The sequence below is a fragment of the Anser cygnoides genome, chromosome 11, assembly GCF_040182565.1.
Source record: "Anser cygnoides isolate HZ-2024a breed goose chromosome 11, Taihu_goose_T2T_genome, whole genome shotgun sequence".
NCBI classification, from domain to species: domain Eukaryota; kingdom Metazoa; phylum Chordata; class Aves; order Anseriformes; family Anatidae; genus Anser; species Anser cygnoides.
The window spans coordinates 21,612,579-21,624,919 of NC_089883.1; the positions used below are offsets into that span (position 1 = coordinate 21,612,579).

General features: G+C 36.9%; 1 protein-coding gene across 3 annotated transcripts; it reads left to right on the plus strand.

Moving 5' to 3' along the window:
* Positions 1 to 21: 21 nt before the first annotated feature.
* Positions 22 to 11,408, plus strand: DUT (deoxyuridine triphosphatase). 3 transcript variants are annotated; one of them, XM_048052362.2, is made up of 7 exons: positions 22 to 159; positions 446 to 596; positions 1,993 to 2,084; positions 3,027 to 3,071; positions 8,868 to 8,942; positions 9,808 to 9,878; positions 10,312 to 11,408. In XM_048052362.2, exons 1-7 carry the CDS (start codon positions 153 to 155, stop codon positions 10,366 to 10,368), a joined length of 498 nt encoding a protein of 165 aa, XP_047908319.1. In that variant the 5' UTR covers positions 22 to 152; the 3' UTR covers positions 10,369 to 11,408. The 3 variants fall into 3 exon arrangements, with proteins under 3 accessions (XP_047908319.1, XP_047908320.1, XP_047908318.2); XM_048052363.2 differs by having other exon boundaries at positions 51 to 159; positions 426 to 596; XM_048052361.2 differs by lacking the exon at positions 22 to 159 and adding an exon at positions 286 to 304.
* The last annotated feature ends 933 nt before the right edge of the window (positions 11,409 to 12,341 follow it).

A 12,341-nucleotide genomic window follows, 5' to 3' on the forward strand; every position in this document is an offset into this window, starting at 1 on the left:
TACCGTGGTTCCTGCAGGGGGCAGCGGCGTGGCCGAGCCCCGCCCGCCGTGCAGCCGCCATCGCCTTCCCCTGCAACGCTGCACGCCCCGCGGGGTCCGCCCGCCCCTCAGCGGCGCCGCCGTCGCCGCGCTCCGGGGCTGCTCCGTGCCGCATGGCAGGTACGGCCCGGGCCGGGCTGGAGCCAGCGGGGGTTGTTCCTGCCCCCTAGCCCGCCGCCCCCCGGCCAGCAGCGGGGAGCGCCGGGCGCCCTGAGGCGTTGCACCGCCCCCATGGCGGCCCGTTTCGTGCGGCTCCTGCGGCTCCGTAAGGGGAGGGCGGAGGGGAAGGGAGGGGGCGGCCTCCCCCTTCAGCGGCAGGGGGAGGCGGGGGCTGAGCGGTTCCCGCCTCGCGTTTTCGCGCGCTTTTTGACCCTCCTCACGACCAGCTCTGCGTCGCCCCACGCAGCCATGCCCTGCTCCCAGCCGTCCCCCAGCAAGAGGCACATGAGCTCGGCGCCCGGGGAGCCCTCCGCGAGGCTCCGCTTCACCAAGCTCTCCGAGAACGCCTTTGCTCCCTCCAGGGGCTCCGCTCGAGCCGCGGGCTACGACTTGTACAGGTGAGGTTCCTCCCCGGGGCCTGTCAGCGGCGGGCAGCCACCCTGCGCCTCAGCTCCCTTGTGCTCGTCCCTCTCCGCCTCGTGGGGCCGGCAGGTGCCTCGGCTCCCTTGTGCCTGTCCCTCTCCCCGCATTTCCAGAGCTCCAGCCATGCCGCAGCCCCCAGGCCGTCAGGCAGCAGCGCTGTCAGGCTTGGCATGGCAGCATGAGCTCCTGCTGGCACCAGCACCGGGTGCTTTCCTGTGAAATAATAAAAAAAAGTCAGCACTCATGGGTTTGGTCTGCCAGAGCTTATTGCTTTGCCGCTCTCCTCTTGGCCGTTGGGTGCTGCGGCCAAAAGAAGTTGTGGCAGTTTGATAGTGCGCCCAGCAGGAGCCCTGGTCATGGCTGCACAGGGCTGGGTTTGCTTCAACTGATAAGCGTTGTTGAAAGGCATGCATTATGTCTAGGAATATCAGCACATGGTTGTTTGCATTGTTCAGTGATCAGATACAATCACTAGCTATGGCTGCGCTGTACTCTGCCTTCTTCTAATTTCTTTTTGTAGTATCACTTAAATATCCATCCTGTATTTTTTTTCCCCTTAACCATCTGACTTCCTCTCTGAGGTTTTACGCATCTCTGTGCTCTGCCACGCTCAACGCTTTATATTGTATTCAATTTTTCCAGGTTTGTTTTTGTCTTGTTCCAGTAGTGTACTGTACACCTGGAAAAAGACAGCTTCACAGAAAACTTTTTGATACTTCCATGTGTTTAAAAATAAGTTCTTCCTCAAGGCCATGATTTGCTGGCCTAAAACAGTAGAACAGCCTCACTGCATGGTACTGTCACCACCCCCTTTCCTTAAGCCTCCAGTTGTCTGGTGTGAGAAAGAGCTTAAAATCTCTCTAGTTCTGAGTTAAATTCAGTAGAATTGTGCAAATTTTAAACTTCTGACCTGCTCAGAAAAAAAAGTTGCCTAAAATTTAACATAATTTAATATTTTGCAGTAGATTTTTAGGTTATAGCTAGCTCACCTGCTGTAGAAAGCTTAATCAGAAGAGAAACTCCTTAAAGTTTCTTCTTTGGCACACAAAATTGCACATCCTCATTGACCTGGTTAATTTCAAGTTAATTTATATGTTTTGTCTCTCCCTTACCAGTTAAAAACAGTTAAGAAACAATTTCACAATTATGCTGCTCAAATGATGCTACTGAAAGCTAGCACTGTGAAAATGGGAGGGTCTTGTATTTTATACGAATATCGTCAATCTGTAACTGTTTCTTGTATAAATTCCGTGGCAGGTCATGTTCTCTCATGTCCCAGCAGGAGTAATTCCGGGTAATTTTGTACCTTAAAATACAGAGATGTCTTTTTTCAATATTCTGTATAAACTAGTGTTTCTTTCCGTAATGTAGTGCCTACGACTGTGTGATACCACCTATGGAAAAGGCTGTAGTGAAAACAGACATTCAAATTGCCCTTCCTTCTGGTTGCTATGGCCGGGTAGGTAAGTAAGCAGGCGGTTTATTAAGCCTAACAGTAGGCATTTGTGAAAAACATTTGAAGTTTGCTAGTAAAAATGTTCATAACCTGCATATAACTTCATAGGCTATGCAGTAGTTAATTATTTCTCTGCAGTTTCAGAATTCAAATGACAAAGACCAATGAATAATGGATAAATGGAAAATGCACCCTTGACTATTTAAAAATAAAAACTCTGAAATAGGAGAGTATGGTAGAATTTTACTACTTTTAGTGACAAAATAATTGAGAGAATGTGTACAAGCTATTATGTTTTGTTCATTCTTTTTCTGAATTACATATAAATCCTTAAGTAAAAACAAACAGACAAACAGCTATCTCAGTGGAAGAACATGCTTAGAGTTTGCTGTTTCCTTTCATCTAAAAGGAGAGTGCACATGAATTTATTTTAATCCAAACAAAGAATTCTGGAGAGAGTAACTTTTAGCACCTCATTAAAGTAGGCCAAGATATATATTAAAAAAACAACTGCACATCATTTAATGTTTGTAACGTTCTTAGTAAATTGCTTGTCAGATACTGTTTTCCATCGTAACTAAAATGGATTGACCTAATAATCTTCTGAGATTATTCCAGAACAGCGGTAACAGCCAAAAATAAACCAACACTAGATAGTCATTGTCTGCTCCAGCATTCTTTGGAGAAACCTGCTCTGCAGTTGGTGGTCTAAACAAGGATATACTTGCATCATTTAAAGATTTCAGTCTTAATGTAGCTTGTAGCAGCTGCTTTTTTTTTTTTAATATATACAATAACACTTACAGTAGTTCCTGTAAAATCACATTTATTTTAGAAAGACTGTGGAAACAGTTCTTGCTGACACAACTTCATGCAAACACGCTAACCTATAAATATTTTATAAGAGTTTAAAAACAAAATAAATACACTTAAAATTCTTGTTTTCTAGCACCACGTTCTGGCTTAGCTGCAAAGCACTTCATAGATGTTGGTGGTAAGATTTTTGTTATTTTTACTATAACTTCGTAAATCTTGATTGTTAGAAGTGCCTTAATTTCACATTGTAATATGTGTAAATAAATAATGCTGGCTTCATTAGTTGTCTGGCAAAAGGAGATAATTGAGTAATACCCTCAAAGACCAGTAAATCACAATTACTTCAAAACTTTATGGCTTATTACTGATTTTCCTGTAATAACCACATAGCATTCATGTAAGCAGTGCATGGCATAGAAGTTATTTTGGAATTTAGACTTTAAAATGATTTTTTACAGTATGCTTTCTTCATTTTCATGAAACACGTGTGTGATTCTTTTCAGCATAGTGTAAGGTCTGAGTGAATTAAATTAAAGCATACAGATTTTCTTTTATGCAGAAGACACAGTGATTGTACACAAATAAAATGATAAAAACCACTGGAATACACCATTATTGTGGGCAGTTCTTCACTTGCAGAAAATTGTTCATTAGGTTACAAAGAACTTTAATTTACTCTTAGTGATCAAAATGCAACAAATATAAAGCAAATAAAATTTAAACTAACTTTGTACGTTTATTGACTTAAAATCTGAAAATCTTTTGAAACAAGTAAAGCAAATCCTACTTTCTACATGTCTTTACTTTTTTATCAGTTTTAGCAACAGATGTGTTTTAGACAGGTTGTCTTTTAATATACTTTGAACTTTTCCTTAATTAGAAATTCACGGATCTCTAAAAACAATTATTATAGGCGTATATACATAAAAACAGAAACCTTTATGAAAGTCTCATCATCCTTTTGCCATATCCCTATAACTGCAGCATGACATAAATGATGTCAAAAGTCTTGCAGTGGAGTTGATCAGGTCACAGGCAATTCTGTTAATACTTTATTATAAAATGACATCTACATCACAAAATTCTCACTGCTGTGATTGTTCTGGAGTTAGACTGCGCTCAGCTGCAACCTCAGCAATTTAACTACCTCTAAATGTATCTTAAAGTGTTCTAACAGTACAAGAATACAGTTCAGAATTAAATAATACATTTTCTGCCTCATAAAAACCCTGTGCAGTAACTCCTCTTTGCAATTTATTTCAGGTTTTGCTGGGTAACATGAAAAGGAGAGCACTAAGATAGGAATCAAAGAGTCTCTATACACCTGTGACTCTATATAGTGTACATGGTCTACTACTGTGTGATTCTTAAAAGTGACACAAACACTTTTTAATTCATGGAAAAATACATACACTAACACTTCTTGATCTGAAAGTTAAACTAGGAGGTACTCGAAGGAAATAAAAAGTGCTTAACAGGATAACCTATGTTCAGTTTTTCAAAAAACAAGAGTTTAAAAAACGCAAGTAAAATGATTACTAACAGTTAGTAGAGGACCTTTTATGAAGGAAAAAAACAAACAACAATTGCTATATCATTTTAATTTGTCCTGCCTAGGTACATTTCTAACAATGAAAGCCATTACCCATTTAAGTAAAAATACATTGTAAGAAGTCCTGCAAGTCAAGGAGGAAGAATTGGGATCATGCAAGAACACGTTCAGAATTCACATCTGCTAGGTGTGGATGCTTTCCCAAAAAATGATATGCCAAAGTTCTGACAGAGTAAGACAGTATGTCAGACTGCCAATTCTAATGCACAATTTTTCCAAAAATGATTTAGACTATTTCCACCCAATACACGTAATTTAGAAGAGAGTCTTAGTGCTCAGCAGTGTGTGTAATTATTGCAGCTTGGTGTTGTGGAATAACAGAATGCCAAGGCAAAAAACTTACTTTTTTTTTTTCCAGTATGCCCAGTACATACAGTTTGTTTCTGACCCCATGCAGAAGGAGGACTGTCAGGTCCTCCTGGATTACACCTTCTTGTATCTTCCAAGGATCATATATTTTCTGATACAAATAGTATAGTTTGAACTCAATCCAGGTGGTGGTTAAGCTCAGACTATGTGAATGGAGGTATAATACATTTAAAGAGAAAAGGATTGGAAGGCAATTAATTTTACAGAAACTTTACACAAAATGGAATTATTTCATGGAATTTGAAGTTATTGTGGCTTTGAAAGTATTTCAGTCATTCAGCGCAGCATTAGACTAGGGGGTTTGGCCACAAAATATATTTTAAAATTATTTCTTAATACATACCTTCAACTGTGATTGCAAGTTTTGTTTGTATTATGTATGCTTTTGAGGAAAAAAAAAAAATGTCCTTACTCTGCATCTGCTGGAAAGCTTTCATCCGTAGAAGTGTGTGGGAAGCGCAATTCTCACCTACTAGAAAATAAGTCTGAAGCTCTCTGTAGATTCTTTACAAAAATTGTTTACTTTATAGCTAAGCTTACAAAACTTAAGTGCTTTAGTGAGAGTTTTTCCTGGTCGACTGAATATTGTAAGTAACTTACGTTTTAAATGTTGCTGACCAGTTCAGACACAGAAATCAGTGTTCCATCAGTGTTCCACATTGAATTACCAGACAGTTTTCAATTCCTAGAGAGCTCACCTGTCTTCCATTTTACACGCTATTTTATTTCTTTGGTCTGGGTCATTCTCTCCGGTGGTAAGCTTGCTGAAATGAAGAAGGAAGCCTGAATTTTAAAGTGATATTTACAAATTACAGGTTTCTCAAATGGAAGTGGCCACTGCTGTAAAGCCACTTTTAAGAGAAACTACCTAAAGTTTAAGCTTGAACAATTTTCAGAAGAATTTTACTAGCTTACTGCCAACAGTGGTTAAACACATGGCAAACTTGTAGCGACTGGTGTTAGAACATGATATATATTAATTGAAGGGCAGGATTCTCTTACAAACATACTCAACTTCATCTAGAATTACATATTTGTGGGGAGGGTATGACCCTTGGATACCCAGTCTGAAAGCTATGATGAATACAAGAAGGAGTTATGGCAGCCTGATTTCTAAAAGTAATAATGTTAAGATAGTTGTAGAAATATAAATACTCAGTGTTTTCTGTATGGTTTTAAATAATAGCTCCATATTATTACCCCAAAACTCATTGCCAGTCTCTTTAGTAGTACTCAAGTAGGTTAGGTGGTCAAAAGAAATTGGTGTCTGTTCATGACAAGCTTTTCAGCCAATACTTGTAAAATAAATTTTAGTGCCTATACATAAAGCTGAGATTCTGCTAATGCCATTGTTTAAAAGTCAGGGAACACATCTGACTAGGTGGATTGTAGATTAGTATATCCGCTATAATCAGTATCACTCCTTTCAAAAAAAATGGTTTGAAGTTTAAGAAGAGAGAGAATACTAACATGCAGTTAAGCTCCAGACACTCCAACACAAGCTAGGTTTTAGATACTGTTCTTTTTTTTCCCCTCCAGAAAATAGTAGGAATGACAGGTAGACCAAGAAGCATCATTAGCAGTTAAAATGCCTTTAAGTTGCACCAATTGTTCTTTAGATAATTTAATTATCTAAATAATTAATAATTTAGATAATTTAGATTTTCTTTAGATAATTCCAGCAGAAATGTGACAGGATTTTATTACCTGTATAAATTTAAGGATATTACTTTAATTGATACATTCTATACCCACAAAAGCTTAATATCTATTTAAATAGAATTAGACTTTAAGAATCACTTTAGAGTATTGTGTTACATCAGAGCAGAATACTATAACACAAATAAAACTAGCCCTTGATATGTTAAACTAGCAAATTCCATTATCAGTCTCTAATTACATTATCTGTCCCAGCATATAGTCTAGAAAAATGTTTTCTTAGCTGCACAGAAATTCTTGAGAATGGTTTGTCAAATTAAGGATGTATCCAAAGAGCTAATGATCTTTTAATGGGCATTTATGAGCATATGTACACAATTTTATCTGCCAAATATAAACCCTGACTTTCAGCTCTTCAGCTGATTGATGCATGTCAACAAAAGCACCAAATTAATGGGCAACTGACCGCTGAACTTGAGTGATGCTTAAAACAGTTTGGACTGATATTAACAATTGGTTGAATCTCCCTTTCTCATGCATATATGTAGTATGTATAAATTATATGTGTAGCACCCCCACTAACACTTTGTGTCACCCCTTGCTTAGGGATTATAGATTATCTTGTGTTTTAAAAGGAGGAAGGTAGACTACATTTCTAGAAGTGAGAAGCAGCTTTCACAGTATTTTATAGTTCATTCTCTTCTGCTTATACACTGACACAGGCTCTCAGGGTTTGGTTTTTAAAGGTTTTAAATATTGAATTGTAATATTGAACTGTGGTAGAAATTGTGCAAGAAACCTCTTAGATGTGATGACTAATGTAAGTGATGCATTGTGATGCTCAATTTAGCTGATGACTTTCAGAAAGTTGGTCTAACCTAAAACAAACAAACAGTACAGGACTTGTACCCGTAGCTTCAGTACATCAAGCTCTTTGAATCAACCAAACCAAACACTATATTCAGGATTTTTTTTTTTTTTAACTTCGATTCTGGAAAGTGTTCATACATAGCAACCCCTAAAATTTGTTGACTCTTACTTCTGACAGTATTCTGCAGATAGGATCCCTTTGAACAATTGCACACAAATACCAGTGAGCTAACACAAGAACTGCATGTTTTGCTGGTTTTCCAGAACTCGGGGATACTCCTGATCTTACTAGCAGCTTAATTAGGCTACTTTTCAGAAATGTGGTTGGATTAACCCATAACATTACATGGGAAATAGAGCTCTATAGATACCTTTCCACACCAGAACAAGTGCAGAGATCACACAGTAACATTACGTACGGTACATATGGCAGTGCTTTCACGCAGCTGAAGAAACAGAGAAAAAACCTTCATTTTCTAATCTTACTTATATATGTTGTGCTTCAGCAATAAAAATTCAAAGTAAAGTATAGTCATACTACAATTTATTTTGACATCTATGATCTACGGATAGTATTTTGTATGTACAATTCCTTGAATGCCTGGGAAGGACATTCGTTTTAGTGTTTCTGCAAGCAGACTTCAAAATACATACTTTGGTCCACAGGGAAATCTAATTTCCATTTTTTCCTATTAGAAACATACTTCCTGTATCTGAGAGGGGAAAAGAGAACCTGAATGGTAATTTATATATATAGATAAATAATCTCCTGAAGTACTTTTCTAAAGATTATCGAATATAGAGTTAATAGTTTATATATAATAGAAAGCTATTTATACAGTATTTACGCTTGAATGTAGCTGGGTATTCCTCCCGTGGATGCTCCCATTGCTTCTGAAATGAGGGAATCAGCCCTGGTATGCACCTTACAGAAGTCCTACCCTCAGCCTTTCACAGCAGAAGAACAAGAACTCAGGTCTTCCCAGCCTTTGTGCTTTGCTATGTGCTTTTAATCCATGAGGAAACCCTCAGTTCCTTAAAGCTTTAGTTCTTTTAGCTTGCCTGAAATAAGGGACTGGAATCCATGTAAATCCATAGTTCCTAAATAAAGTGTTAAAGTTAAGAAAACAAATTTGTGCTTGATACTCTAGGAGCTGTAGTTAGCAGAATAAATGGAGGCTGAAATTGGTACAGCTGTCTTGATTTCAGATAGGGTATTACAACTAAAATTAGTAGTACAATGGCAAAACACTTCTTAATACATGACGGTGCTTTTCAGTTCTTTTTGTAAGATTAACTAGCAGTTTTAGATGTGTCAGTGTTTTCATATATATTGTTTAATTGCACGAGTAGTATAAAGGATGCCAGTATGAGATACGGCATTCACCTACCTAATCTAAACCAGCATTATTTTAAATACTGACAACATTTATTAACCGCGTATCTTTCTTAATTCTTTGTCAGCTGGTGTTATTGATGAAGATTACAGGGGAAATGTTGGTGTGGTACTCTTCAACTTTGGCAAGGAGACTTTTGAAAGTAAGTATTGAGCTAGACAAAGCCTGTTTTCAGCCATCTGATGGGAAATGAGAAACTAATTTTGTTTAAAAGTCTACGCAGAGATAAAGTTATCTGAGAACATTTTTACAGTTAACAAAAACATATAAACTTAATGTCCTGTTAAGGAAACCTGAAAAGTTTCTACTATTAAATTAGAGAACTAATTAGAACTACTTAGCTAACCTTTAGATTCATGAGCTTTACTGAAGTACAACTTTGTAATTTGGTTTATTTCTTGCTCGGCAAAAAAGATTTGAGATAGAAAGTCTGGGATTCTGGGAAATATGAATAATAAAGATAGAATTTTTCCTTAATCATGCTCTCCTTTTGCAAATGCAGTTTTAAGCCTCAGCACACAGTTAAGATACTGCTAGTGATTTGGGCTGTGAAGTGGCAGAAAAGGCTACAAGCTTCTTACAAAAGTTCTCTGAATGAAATTGGTATTAACCAGAGTTTTTGTTTTCCTTTTATCAGTTCAGGTTGGTTTTTTTTTGCCCCAGGGAAATTAATTCCTGTATCTAGTTCACAAGGGAGCTACATCGTGGAACTGTCTCACAGCATCTGCAGTATTTATGCATAATAACACTTAAGATGCCACGGTGTCGCAGCAGGAATGAGCAGAGATCTCTTGAGCTAGTATTGCTGTTGAAACTTAATTTATGAGGCCTAAGCACAAGTTTATCACATCCTGTATATTTCTGGGACTATTAATGTTTGCTTAACTAAGCTTCGGATAAGTATTTACACTTAAATACGTTCTCATACTCTAGAAAGGGATTGTCTAAGCTATGTATTGGTTGTTTGCTTTTTTAAAAAAGGAAATTATAATTTAACTTTGTTGCAGTTAAGAAAGGGGATAGGATTGCCCAGCTCATCTGCGAACGCATTTTCTATCCTGAGCTAGAAGAAGTTCAAGTAAGTTAACAAAAGGAAATATTTCTGCTATCTTCAAGAATCAGTAGTTTAAGATAGTTGTATATAAGCTGAAATTTATGGTTTAAATAAATACTTTGTGTTAAAACTACTTTCAGTGTTAGGCAGCAACGCTACCATGCTGTTTTGAATAAAAATCTTTACGCTTTGCATGCATTTAACTGGAGGGTTTGGTTTTTTTGTTTAAGTCTTCAGAGGTAAAAGGCACATGAGAAATATTTTCATTTGGTATTTGTTTAAACTTGTACAGAAAGTATTCAAAACTATCTGTCTCCTATGTTTTATTTTAGTTTACGTTATAGCTAGCTAGAAGCTGAGTAAATGTATCTTTCTCGATGGTAGATGATATCTGTTGTGTAAAAATTAAAGGCAAGTTAGAACACTAAAACAGCTTATCATCATTGATGTCTTTCAGGCTCTAGATGATACAGAACGTGGCGAAGGTGGCTTTGGTTCTACAGGAAAGAACTGAAAATTATTTTAATATGCTTTCTGTGTTGTTGCTTTTTTGTTACTCCTAAATTTTCATTTGAGTTAGGAGTGGGATTTAGATGTACATAAAAATAATCTCAAGTTTTATACAACATTTCTGTACTTGTTCTCCTTTTTATGTTTATAGGCAGTTAATTCAGCTGCATTATGGGAGAAATGTGCATGAATGACTTGATTGATTGGTTGATGATTTATTTTTTGTAGCTTTTTGGTCCTCAGTAATAAGTACTTGTTTGTGCTGATTATACTGCAATAAATTTAAAAATAATTTAATAATGTGATTTTATTTTTCTCATCCTTAGTTTACTTACCTAAACAGAAATGCCAGTTTGTGTTAATCTTCTGAAATCCAGTATTTCATGCTGAGAGCTTATTTCATAAAGAATCGATGATAATACAGCTACCGGTATGACTTCCTGCTCTGACCTAAATCAGAATAAGGTGAAGATATTTACTATTGCACTTCTACCTGTCAAAAATGCATGTTTCTGCTTAAAGCTAATGTTCTGGCTTTGATCCTTAGCCTAGTCCTCAAACAGTGATTTTTTCAGCACTCTATTAAAAGAGCAGCCAATATATTTTCAAATTTCAATTTTCAAAGCAGAGGAAGTATTAATTACCTTAATCTTGTTGGATTCTTATTTGCTGCTCAAATTGGTGCTTTTGTGGTTTTTTTTCTAAATAAAAAAATGCAGAACAAATTGTGCCTTGTGGGAGTGTGCAGCAGTAAGTTTTTGTCAGTACGAGATCAGGCAGCATTCACCTCAGATAGATTTTAATAAATTTACTTATTTAAACGTGGATACAAGAATAGTAAGAGTTGTTTTCTCCATTCAGACAAACCTCAGGTGTTAATACATGTAAAGAATCAAACAAGGACCTCAATTCATAAAACATATAGTATTTAAGCATTTAAAGCATGAACCTGAACACAAGGAAGTAGTAGGAAACTCATTGATTTTGTTGTTTCAAAGGTGGTCTTTACTTTGAATAAAGTAGGTAACACACTCTTTGAATTAACTGAGGGTGTTTATGAAGAGTCTATGTGTTGTTTGTTAATGTTCGTTATATATATATAACATTTATATATATATAACATATATATAACATAAAACATATATATATAAATATATAAAGTTAATGTTTGATCTAAGTAACAGCTCATCTGGAAATTACTCAGCTATAATAAATAAATGCTATGAAATCTGCTGCTTGTTGACAAAATCATGAATAAGTTACTGTATGGAAGAATGATTCTGAATTACTGCAGCACTGCATAAACTGCCTTTTTTTTTTTTTCCTTTTTCCAGTGGGCATACTTGTTGCATTTTGACTAGTTAATAAAATCCTCTTTAATATGAGTCCCAAACCTGATTGTTTCTCTAACAGGTGGGAATCTCTAATGACTTGAAAGCTTTCAGGTGAAAGAGCGTGCACACAAGAGGAAGAACAAAAAGGAAAGAGTCATGAATATTCTACTGTACAGAAAGGAATTGGAGAAGGCTGTGAGGCTGTCAAACTGATTTTTTTTTTCCTGTATCTGTCTGTATTTTTTTGTTTTCTTAGGTGAAAGGTCACAGGTACAAAAAATGCTTTAAGTAGTGTTTCAGCAGTGGCAAGATAGAAAGTTTTCATAGACCTAGACGTTTACGAGTTCTTCTCCTTGGTAGTCTGAGATGATAGTTCTGTTGTCCTTGTTTCATGTCCTTGTCTAGAACCAGCTATTTCCAAATTTTAACACGTTATCACTTCCCTAAGAATCTGGAAAATAATGTGTAATATGACAGCATCCCAGTTCTTTTAATCATAGGATAGTCATTACCTTGATGTGTCAGTGCAGAAACTGCAAATACATTTCTCTTTGACCAGGGTAAAAATGTTTCCCTCCATGTACATTTTTATCAGTGCCTTTTTCCCCCCCTACACCCTTACCATATGTTTCTTTCATCTATA

Coding starts and splice junctions, on each gene's coding strand:
- DUT (XM_048052362.2), top strand. Junction 597..1,992: donor GCGGGCTACGACTTGTACAG/GTGAGGTTCCTC, acceptor TCCGTAATGTAG/TGCCTACGACTGTGTGATAC. Junction 2,085..3,026: donor TGGTTGCTATGGCCGGGTAG/GTAAGTAAGCAG, acceptor CTTGTTTTCTAG/CACCACGTTCTGGCTTAGCT.